General features: G+C 37.2%; 1 protein-coding gene across 2 annotated transcripts in view; it reads left to right on the top strand.

Moving 5' to 3' along the window:
- The window catches only part of SMC6 (structural maintenance of chromosomes 6), an 82,555-nt gene that overhangs the window by 36,324 nt on the left and 34,209 nt on the right, over positions 1–12,022 (top strand). For both annotated transcript variants that reach the window (XM_047747174.1, XM_047747175.1), the window contains exons 9-17: positions 375–494; positions 593–691; positions 3,479–3,625; positions 3,927–4,015; positions 4,193–4,357; positions 4,776–4,954; positions 6,099–6,303; positions 9,647–9,761; positions 10,975–11,135. In XM_047747174.1, coding sequence (XP_047603130.1) covers positions 375–494; positions 593–691; positions 3,479–3,625; positions 3,927–4,015; positions 4,193–4,357; positions 4,776–4,954; positions 6,099–6,303; positions 9,647–9,761; positions 10,975–11,135 — 1,280 coding nt within the window. The remainder of the gene's footprint in view (positions 1–374; positions 495–592; positions 692–3,478; positions 3,626–3,926; positions 4,016–4,192; positions 4,358–4,775; positions 4,955–6,098; positions 6,304–9,646; positions 9,762–10,974; positions 11,136–12,022) is intronic.

The raw sequence follows: 12,022 nt of genomic DNA, 5'->3' as shown, positions 1-12,022 counted from the left end.
TGTGGTGCAAAAATAATGAATACTGTTATGCTGAAAAAAATAAAAAAATTTAAAAAAAAAAAAAAAGAGTTGAGAGAAATGGGAAACTGAGTTTTGTGATTTGTCTATACTCGTCTTAAACCTTTTATTCCTTTGATCTTTGTTTGAAGAGTATTTGGCCATTTTTATAATGCAGAAATTAAGAAAATAATTACACCTAATAAAAGTATACCAAAGAACCAAAGGTACTTTTATTTTTACCTTGAGGAAGTCATTCCCTTGCATATTGTTTTTAATACTTGTTAAGGTCGGTGCATTCAAAAAATATGTAATTGTTAAAAAGTCTTGTCCTTTCAATGTTGATAAGAAACAAATCCTTTTTTTCTTTTTTAAAGCGACTTACTGAACTAAAACGCCAGTGTTTGGAGAAAGAAGAACGTTTTCAAAGTATTGCAGGTTTAAGTACAATGAAGACTAATTTAGAATACTTGAAACATGAAATGGCTTGGGCAGTGGTAATTTTTTCTCTATTATTCACTTACGCTTTTAATATGTAGAAAATATTTGGTTACAGTCACTCTTAGATGTGATTTACACTATAATTTCTTTTTAGGTCAATGAAATTGAAAAACAATTGAATGCTATCAGAGATAATATCAAAATTGGGGAAGATCGTGCTGCTAGACTTGACAGGAAGATGGAAGAACAGCAGGTAATTGTTTTTTTAATACAGATTTAGCAGGTTAAATCATATGAGATTACTGATATTAGACCATTTTAAAAGACCTACAAAAAGAGCAGTTTCAACCTATATATTTATCTGCTTGAATTTATTACTTAAATGAAACTAACATAAACTTTTGCTCAAGTACTAAAGTGGCAACTCTTTTTTACTTATTTTTTTTTTTTTACATTTAATTTTTTTATCTGGTGGGGGGTGGGGGTTGGGCAGCATAAGCAGGGGGAGGGCCAGAGGGAGAGGAAGCAAGAATCTCAGGTAAACTCTGAATTGAGTGTCAAGCCTAACACAGTCCATCTCACAGCCCCAAGATCATGACCTGAGCCAAATTCAAGAGGCAGATGCCCAACCAAATGAGCCACCCAGGTTCCCCAGCAACTCTTTTCTGAAAGGAGTATTGGGTCTGGACATGATTAGCCAGCTGAGCCAGGTGATAAAACACCCTAAACTCACGCACGTGGACAATGGTACTTCCTTATCAACCAGCGATGCTGCAATATGAAGCTTTTACTCTTGTGTTCATTGGGTGTATCAACATATAAAAAGTCTTGAGGTGCTAGGATAATAGTCAATTAGAAAGCTAAGTATCATGAAGTTGACACTTCAAAACTAAGCACAGTGCCCAGGGACTGCTACCAGAAATTCGAGGGAGCTGAAGTTTTAGGGCCCAGAACCATCAGAGGATTTCATGTAGGTGGAGCACGTGTGGGACAAGTGGTTAGGTCTGTTAAGGTTAATTTCAACCTGAGATTTAAGATCCCAAGGAGAAGCTATGCTATTTATATATGATTCAAGAGTCTTCCACTTGGGATAGAGGTAGAAGTTGGTTGGATGGTAAATAAAAGCAGTGATACTCTGTTAGGGCTGTCCACAGGGACCTTTTATCATATAGCCGATGCACTCTTCATATTCGCCTTTTCATTCTTTGTTTAATAGCTTTATTGAAATATAATTCATACACCGTGTAATTCATCAGGTTAAAATTTGCACTTGAGTGGTCTTTTAGTATTTCACAAGGGTATGTAGCCCGCAGTGCAGAATTCCTTGCATTTTGTCATGCTAGAAGTAGAACTCGTAGGCTTTTCATTTTTACAGAAGCTCTACTTAACTCAGTGTGGCTGACTTAACCTGTTAGTATTTTGTTCTACTTAAGTGTTTTGGGCCCCCAAGCTTAGTTTATAATATAGAATGTAATGTTGCACACATTGCTTTTTTATAGTAAGCAGATGCATTTTCTTCCCTTTAAGTGTTGTTCATCCATCAAAAGTAAGAAATAAATATGTAAAAATAACAGAAATAGGCTGAATTTCTTATTCCCTCTTCAGGTAGCAAATGGAAGTTCAGCCCCACTCACTTTTTCTCACCTCAGCTTTTCATTTCTCTGAGAATATTCTGGAATTTTTTTTCCCACCAAATTCTTCTTATCCTCATTTCTTAACTGTCATAGAGGAGGATCTTAACTTATTTTTCTCTTTAGATAATCTCCAACCTAAAAATGGAATCTGGGGCACCTTCCTGGCTCAGTCAGTAGAGCGTATGACTCTTGATTGTGGAGTTGTTAAGTTTGAGCCCCACATCGGGTGTAAAGATTACTTCAAAATAAAATGTCTTTTAAAAAAGTAAAAAATTAAAAAGTAATAAGAGTGGAATCCAGTCTGAATTAAATGTAATAAATGGTCACGGTTTTTCAAATGAGAAAAGGAGGATCTTGAGGCTGGGTGATACTTCAGTTCTACAGGCCTTTGGCCCACGTAAGCATTTGGTCACTCTGTAGGAAATGGTAGATTTCTGGAGGGTAAGAACTGTCTTGTTTTATATTTCTGTCTTCCTGCCGTGTCTTACATAAAACCTTTCCTGTAGTCTTCTGCATAGTAGTTGAGGACAGAATGACTATTAAGTGGAAGGGATGTGAAGAAATAGTGTCTGCTACACTATCTGACTCTTTAAAAAGTTTGCTAATCCCTGATCCAGACAGTTCTCTATTTGTTTCTTCTTATCCATTCCTATTGTCAGTGCCCCGTTTTGGTTTCTGATTCATTTTGCTCCGGAATGTTACCTCTTTACTGATATTATTTCTTTTAATTTTTCCTCCACCCTGCATGTGCTTCCGAAATGACTTGATGTACAGATTTGGTCATGTCTCGTCTCCCTGTGGCCTGGAGGGTTAAGTTGTAAGCTGATTGTTAGGAAATTCTGGGCCCTTCCATGCTTTTGGCTCAGTTCCTACCACTACCCTCTCAGCTTAAGCTCCAAATATTTTCATTGCTGAAAGTTGTATTAGTGCCTTTTTGCATGCTTTCCCATCTGCCTCTAACACCTTTCCCCAGCCTTTCTCCTGGTACATATGGATTAATCTTTCAAGTCTCAGCTCTAATGCTACTTCTGCCTTGAAGGCATTCTTGACTTTTTCTGGCAGACCTCTGGATTCTTTCCCTGGGCTTCCACAATTATAGACATAGCCAACTTAAGCATTATTATATCCAAACTATGATCAATTTAAGCAGTCTGTTCTGCTAAATTTTGTCTGTCTCTGTTTGGTTGTGTTACCTGCAAACCATTGTTACTCTTTGTATCCCCAAAAGATAGCACATTTGTTGGATAACTAAATGTAGAATTAAAAATTGTATTTTAGTATTTTATGTCATTAAGTTTGCTTATCTGATATCTTGAGATTATTTAGAGTGAAACTAAGTTTAAAAATTTTTTTCTGTTTATTGAAGAAAAGTAAAAAAACACTCCAATGACATTTTTTTCTTAAAGGTTAGACTTAATGAAGCAGAAAAAAAGTACAAAGATATTCAAGATAAACTGGAAAAGATTAGTCAAGAGACAAATGCAAGAGCACCAGAATGTATGGCGTTGAAAACAGATGTTACTGCTAAGAAAAAGGTCTATAATGAAGCTGAGGTGAGAGAACTTTTCCAGCCTGGAATATTAAATGCTGCATATCAAACACAAATACTGTTCATTTACTTTTAAAAGTAGAGTTATTGCAATTAAATAGAAATCTGTGCTGCTTTCAGACTTTAAAAAATAATGGTTTCATATGGCCATTTATGTACTTTAAAAATAAAATATATTTTTAAATATATTTAAAAATATATTTTTGCATATATTTAGCCTCCGATATGAAGATTTGGCAAAAGTGGATTTGAATGGGATTAATATATTTTTTTATCTTACCAAACTGTGTCTAATGTTTTGTCAGGTTTTATATAATCGTTCTCTAAACGAGTATAGAGCATTAATGAAAGATGATGAGCAGCTTTGCAAAAGAATTGAAGAACTAAAGAAAAGGTAAGATGGTTACTTTGCCATGTTCATGATTGCCTCATTTTGTAATACAGCCAAGTTGCAAAGTGGAGTATTATATTTTCCTTATTATTTCTAAAGGAATTTTATCACATAGCTTTGTATTTTTTAAATGTTAAGTTTTTCACTTAACATTTTCCATTTTGGATTATTTATTGTTAGTACCGATCAATCTTTGGAACCTGAACGATTGGAAAGGCAAAAAAAAATATCTTGGTTAAAAGACAGAGTAAAGGCCTTGCAGGATCAAGAAAGCTCAATCAATCAAGAGATCGAACAGTTTCAGCAAGCCATAGAAAAGGACAAAGAAGAACGGATCAGAATTAAGTAAGTTTCAGTATCCTTAGAATGATTTTTTTTCAGTGACTTGAAAATCAGATGGTTTGGTCTTTATATGAAGAGAAAAAACATGTTTTATTGTGATTGTTGTTTCTTGTATTGAGTAAGATACAAGATTTTTTTTTTAAAATCACTTTTCCCAGACTTTTCTAACACTTGTAGAGCTGGGCCATTTCTGGGATTTCTCGTCCTCATTCCCATGGCATCATTTCTTTTTTTGTGCTAAGTTTTAAGGACTTGAGACTATTTTTCTCTAGTAACACCATCATTTTCAAATAAAGAAATCTGACTTTAGTCTTTAGGGTAGCTGAGTCATTCACTGATATGCAGGTGTTGGGGGGAGAGGCGGGATATTTCTGTGTAACTATATCTCATATCTCTTCTGTTTTTCACTTTTATTTTTTAGGGGAGAAGAATTAGATGTCAAGCATACACTGAGCTATAATCAGAGGCAACTGAAAGAATTAAAAGATAGTAAAACTGATCGACTGAAAAGATTTGGCCCTCATGTTCCAGCCCTTCTTGAAGCAATAGATGATGCCTATAGACGTGGGCTTTTTACATGTAAACCCGTGGGCCCTTTAGGTATTTGTCAGCATTTGGTCAGGGTAGAAGAAACATTAAAAATAAGGTTTTATTTTCAGAAAGGGTCTATTGAATCTAGTTTTAAAACTTATCAAAAAGGAACATAATTGTGTGTGGATTTTAATTGTATATATTTTAGGATACAGGGATAAAAATCACTTTAAACTTTATAATTTCCCTTTTGTGTTTTTAAAGCATAAGAACTTAGAAAAAGGAAAAAAAAAGCAAGAGAACTTAGGAAAAGGAAAAAACTATTGAGTTGAATAATCTGATCTAATTTTTTTTCCTGAATGAATGAATAAATGAATGAACTAATTTGAAAATAATTGGTTAGTCAGAAAATCCAGTGGCAGTAATATAATCAGAAGGCCCCTCACCACCTGAGTTTTATGTAACCTTTATTAAATGACTTATCTTCTTAGTTTCTGTTTAGGTTGGACAACATTATTTCTAAGTCCTTTTTCAAGTATAAATCCTGGGTTTATTGAATTACCCCTATTATAGATGAGATTAAAAAATATATGTATCTGTTGAATTCTCCTGAGGAGTTATCTCTAATTGTGTAATATCGTTAAGTGAAAATGATGCTGTCAACATAAAAATGCTTTGTTGTTAAAGTATTGTCTTACTGTGTTAGTACAGCATTACACGCAGTATTAAGTATTATGGTAAAGTCTGTTCATATAAATGATATGTACCTCTATACCAGGATCTGTTTCAGTGGATGAGGCATTTCCTCATCCATTCCTGAAATAACCAGTTCCTGGTATTTTCCTCATCCAAAAATACCAGTGTTAATCAGTTTTACAGAAAATAATAAAGAATCTGTAAACCTTTTGGTTTACTTTCCAAAGTGCCATTCGGAGGCTTGAGTAGTATACACTTGAACCGAAAAACCTCTGTCGGTTTACACTGGAGTTACTGGGGCAGTTCTTTTCGCAGGATTTGAAGGGTTTTCGCCCCAGTGTATCCAGTGGATATGTGGGGATCTCCCATATAGTTAATATAAGATCTGTAATGTCATTTAAGCTTCTTTATGTGAAAATATTTTGAAGTCATTTATGAACTGTTATAAGAAGATAGTAACATTAATATTTCAAAATAAGTATTTATGGGCTTTTTAATAATTTTCTCTTGCCTTTAGGAGCTTGCATTCATCTTCGTGACCCCGAACTTGCTTTGGCTATCGAATCTTGCTTGAAAGGACTTCTGCAGGCCTACTGTTGCCATAACCATGCCGATGAAAGAGTTCTTCAGGCCCTGATGGAAAGGTTTTATTCACGGGGGACCTCACGGCCACAGATAATAGTTTCTGAGTTTCGGAATGAGATGTATGATGTAAGACACAGGTGAGGTATTGGTAGCTAAATGCCATTTCTGGTTTGGTTAATCATGTCCAAAATCAGAAAGAATTAAGACATATTTACGTCAACCAAATCTGTAGTACTAATTGATGAAATTTCATCAAGCCACTTCTTTAACTTCAGTCTAGGCATTGGAGACACATAGATAAATAAGACATGCTCCCTGCCCTTGAACTCCTTAAAAGAGGTCTATTAATGGGAGTCAGGAGAGGGGAAGAGATGTGGTGTGGCATAGAAATTATACTGAGGGAAGTGATACAGACCACGGCAAATTAAGGGGTATGTGGGGTCGGGGTACTAAGGAAGAGCTTTGGCACTCAGCACTCACAGTTCAACTCTCAAGGTGCTTTGCAGATTCCATAAAGAGCTGTGGTGGTTTTCTTTGATAACCCCAACAAACCTTCTCAAGGACACGGTATTTAAACTGGCCTCTTTGCTGACTGCTGATTGGCCGGTCACTTTACTTTGAAGTATAATACATATTTTCCAGTTTATTCTTCGTTAGCTTTGATCAAATTGGATCACAAACTGCAGATGTAGTTCAAATGAGAGAGTTTAATTATGTTCTACATTAGTGGGCAGGTTGGCAAAGAAGGTAGAGAAAAGAGGACAAGTGATTAGTCTTCTAACCTGATGAATTTGTCAAGTGACAGAGAAGGGTTAAGTGCCTTCTAAGCAAGAGAATTCTATGTGCAAGACGCATAGTGAGAAGGCATCATAAATTATTCTGCAAAACGATAGCATTTGCATTATAGACAGGAAGGGGCAGGTTAGAAGTGCTATTTAGAGGGCGCCTGCCTGCGTGGCTCACCTGGTTGTGTGTCCGACTCATGATTTTGGCTCAGGTCATGATCTCAAGGTCATGAGATCAAGCCCCATCTGGGGCTCCATGCTCAGCAGGGACTCTGCTTGGGACCCTCTCCTCCTCTCTCTGCCCCTCATTCTGCTTGCGCACATTCTCTCTCTCTCTCTCTCTCTCAAATAAATAAATAAATCCTTAAGAAAATAATAAAAATGAAAGCACTATTTAGGACAAAATCAATAGAACTTGTTACTTGAATGTAAGAGAATGTAAGAATTGAGGATGACTGCTAGGTCTCTGGCTGGAGCGACTACTGAGCAGGTACGCTCGTAACTGGTTTAGGAGAAGTATAAGGAAAAAGTGGATTTGTCAGAAGTGGATGAGTCCTGTTGTAGAATTGCCAATTTTGAACTTTTAGGCTAGAAATGAGGATTTGGCAGTTCAAGGTAAACTGTTTTCCCTGTGTGCCTGAAAATATGACCCCACCGTTTCTGGCTCTGGTTCCTGATTTCTAAAACCTGATAAAAGTGACATTTCGGTTGTGCTGCCAGACAGCGTTGCTTATGGTAAAGATGTCCCCTGACGGGCTAGCGGCATCTAGAGTGAGAGACCTCTGAACAGCTGGTAGAAGGCCAGTATGCTGACTCGTAGGTTTCCCTGCGGGGACCTTGGAAACTCTCCCTGGGATATTGTTGGGAGAGACTGGCTCCTGTGAGGAGTATCCTCTGCACCGGCACTGGGCTTCGGGCACCGGGGACAGGGGTCCTGAACAGCTGCGGAGCCTGCTCCGTGACCCGCTGCACAGACTCCCATGAGTAGGCACGCCTGGCATGACCCTCCTGGCACGCCGTGTTTCCCTGTCTCCTAGCAGTGTGTCATTCCGTGGAGGGTTGCGGGGTGAGCTCCATTTGTGCAGCATGAGGTCACTGCTTGGAAATAGGGGAATCCGTGTGCTGAGGATGAGGGCCTCAGCCATTGGGTAGGTTTGGGAGAGTGAGAGAGGAAGCAGAGCCAACATCCGCTCAGCATTCAAACACCCATGGTGGCTGCGGGACTCTTACCTTTTTAGTAAGTTTGAGGAGAGAATGTGTACTGTTGGACTAATACTCCATTTGGATTTGTTAGAGCGGGCGGTTCTTACAGAAGAACAGGGAAGCAGTTGAGAAAGTGCTGCTGGGAAAGTTCATTCATTCAGTGGCGGTGAGGCGTAGCTGGAGAGGGAGGACTGTGAGGCGTGGGAGCAGGTCTGGAGATCTGCCGGCTACAGGCAGAGAGCAGGTTGAACAGGTGCGGAAAGCCGGGAGGGCTGCGGTGGGCTCCTGGTGACAGCGGGAAGTCGGAGGTCCATGGCGCAGCTCCAGGGCATTCACCCTTCAGAGTAGTTTGCAATTACACTGAAGTTCAAGTTGGTGGCGTAGTAGAGGAAGTCGGATGTTGACGGAATATTGACAGGTCCGGTACGTTTAATATTCTCTCAACTTCAGCTGCCTTTACAGACGTTTTGGAGAGGTGATTTTTGGTGAAGAACTTTATTGGTATATATTGTGATTCCAGCACTAAATTTTAAAATTGGGCATGTTATTTTAATGTGGTAAAGAGCAGGAAAACACCCTTGGAACATTTAGAATGAATCCGGTATATCAGGCTCACATTAGAGAACCTCAGCAGAGGAGCCTGGGGGAGTGAGTAGCTCCCCAGGAGATCTGGGAATAGTTTCCTTTCCTATTAAGATGGCTTTGTTCCAGGGGTGCCTGGGTGGCTCAGTGGGTTAAAGCCTCTGCCTTCGGCTCAGGTCATGATCCCAGAGTCCTGGGATCAAGCCCCGCATTGGGCTCTCTGCTCAGCAGGGAGCCTGCTTCCTCCTCTTTCTCTGCCTGCTTCTCTGCCTACTTGTGATCTCCGTCTGTCAAATAAATAAATAAATAATCTTAAAAAAAAAAAAAAAAAGATGGCTTTGTTCCCTCTGAAGTACAGGCTGCCGAAGTGCTTGGCCTGCTAGCTACCCATAACCGTGTCTGTGTCTGTACGTCCTGTCCTGCTCAGCAGAAGAGATGCTATTTCTCTCAAAAGCTCCTTATTCTACATAGGCTCTGAATTGCATGCTTTCTTACCTGGTTTGTTGGACTGCTTTTTTTAATTATTTCACCTCTGTCCTGAACCTTAAACTTTCCTACTCCATTGACTTCTCTCCATTTTAAGCATCCTGGGCCAGTGGTTTGCCTCCCCCATCTTAAGAACAAACTCCTTTAAATTAGAGAATATTATTATCAATCTCATGGTTATTATGAGGATTCAATGAGCTGATATTATTTATAATATTCTTAGAATGCCTAGCACATAATATAAATGTTCACTATTTAAATAAAATTCACCTCTTACAGATGTTTTCAAATGTTATCAGTTATTTTCCGTTGTCTTATCTATAGCCACACATTAAAAAGACAGATGTATATAAAATTAAAGTTTGAATTAATTAATTAAAATTAATATGTAATTTTTTAGTACTTACATATTTTTGTCTCCTAGAGCTGCTTATCATCCAGAGTTTCCAACAGTCCTGACAGCTTTAGAAATTGATAATGCAGTGGTTGCAAACAGCCTGATTGACATGAGAAGCATAGAGACAGTGCTTCTGATCAAAGTAAGAGAAGATCCTTGCTCAACTTTGTATTACTTTTAAATTTCCAAAACTGAAGTTGGTTCTATAAATTCTGCTCCCCGTCTAGTCTATATTATGAAGTTGTTAATATGTTTTACCACTGTACTTTTACCTCATAGGAAGCTACAGAATAATACAGAACTGGTTTTTGCGTTTTCTGCCTGAGGGAACTTTTATACTTTTGGCTATTCCTCAGTACAAGTGTATTCACAAATACATATTATTTTGGTGAATGATGCTATAATTTTTTTGTTACTCATTCTTTCTTGATTGGCTGCCAAATCCATTTTTTATTTACCCTTATAGATAAGTGTATTATTATCCTAATTTTTAAACAAATACTCTACTTGATATTTTATGAGTTCATTATCTTAAAACTTTAAATGTATTATAAAATAAATCAGTATTTACTTTTCATCTATTTATGTATTTTTATGAACTTGTTGGATTAGATCGTCATTGGCGTAAATTTTTTGAGAAGGAACAAGAAAATTCAAAATAGATCTAATCAAAACAAACATAATAGAGTTTGTTTTTCTCATTAACGGAAACTGAGAAATAATGGTATCAGTAATTTAAATGTATATACAGTGCATGTGTGGCAAGGTCATATTGTAATTATTTGTGGTCTTTGCTCAGTCATATTTTAGAAGGATCCTTGAAAGGAAATAATGAAGTCCTCTTGTCTGTCCTCAGAGGTTGGCGAGGCCTCCATAAAGCCTGATGCCTATTTTACTTCTTTTAGGGCTTATTTCCAGGCTTTCCTCCACATAATTCAGTATCTTATCTTTTCTTGCCATTTGCTGTTCACTTACATCTTTCTTTTCAGGCTGTGAAAGTCATTTAGAAAAAGTAAGATTTGCATGAACTCTGGTCTAAAGTAAATATTTTCATGTGAAAATGTACTTAAAATTTTCACTCTAATGGATAGCAGCATTAGAACTTAAATCTCTTTATCATAAAGCCTTGCTTACTTTGTTGTTCTAAAGGTTGTCAGTTTTAATTCTTTGAATTAATGAAAGTTGTTTTTGAAGTTCTTTTTTTAACCTCTGGAACTATTTTACTTAAGTTTAAATGTTTAAGTAAAAATACTTGAATCTTAAAATAATGATAGGTAACATTTTGAAATTGTGTATCAGGAGTGCTATGGCATAACTTAAAAAATGTCTTCCCCCGCCCCCCTCTATTTTTTTAGAATAATTCTGTAGCTCGTGCAGTAATGCAGTCTCAAAAACCACCCAAGAACTGTAGAGAAGCTTTTACTGCTGATGGTGATCAAGTCTTTGCAGGACGTTACTATTCGTCTGAAAATACAAGACCTAAATTCCTAAGCAAAGATGTGGATTCTGAGATAAGGTTTGTGTCAGTGTAGCATTGCTCGCTCTGGTATCCTGCTGCTTCCTGTAGGGTTTGGTTCCCTTCGTATTGCTCTATTATAGTTCTTTCAGGGAAGGATTGTGAGTAATCTCTTTGGACTTAAAAAATCATTTAGCTGGATGTAGAATTCTGGGTTGATGGTTGTTTCCCATCATCACTTCAACAACAGTATTCTGTGCTAAGAGCACCAATTGTGTTTCCTTGACCAGCTGATCTACAAGGACATAGGAGCTGAACTCAGAACGTACATCAGCTACACCACTATCCCGTCATTTAGTTTTGACTTCGCTCAGTGAAAGTACAAGTGTGCTGGTTTACATTCTGGCTCAAGTTCATATTCTGTCTCTGACTGTATTTTGAGTTGCACTGTTCTAAAAAGATCATTTGGCATAATTAGAACACATATCTAGGAAAAACAGAGCTGCCAGAGGAGACAAAGTGAGAAGTTGAACAAAAAACTAGTAAGTGTATTTAATGAGATTCACAAGCATTGCGGAAAGGATTTTTGGTACCAAAACATGATTTTCTAACCAAACAAATTCAGTTGACAGATTGATGAGTTGGAACTAAATTAGTGATCTGTAAGACCTTTAATAGAAGAACTCAGAACTTAAGTAAAATAAATAAGAAAACTGAGTAAAAGTGAAAGTATTCTAAATGACTTAGATATGTAGGAGAAATGAGAGTTTTGTTGATATATATCTCTCGTTTTCAAATAATATTAGTCATTTTTGTGTGACTTTGAGAGCAGCATGAAGAACAATAGCCATAATGGATATCAGAAAGTTTGGTAAAACTTCTTATTTAGCAACAGAAAAAAGTTGAATGACTAGCAACTTGGTGTCATGGCACAAAGCACACATTTT

The sequence above is a fragment of the Lutra lutra genome, chromosome 9 (genome assembly GCF_902655055.1).
Source record: "Lutra lutra chromosome 9, mLutLut1.2, whole genome shotgun sequence".
Lineage (NCBI taxonomy): Eukaryota > Metazoa > Chordata > Mammalia > Carnivora > Mustelidae > Lutra > Lutra lutra.
Note: the sequence above shows the minus strand (reverse complement) of the source record. Positions and strands in the feature narration are given on the sequence as shown.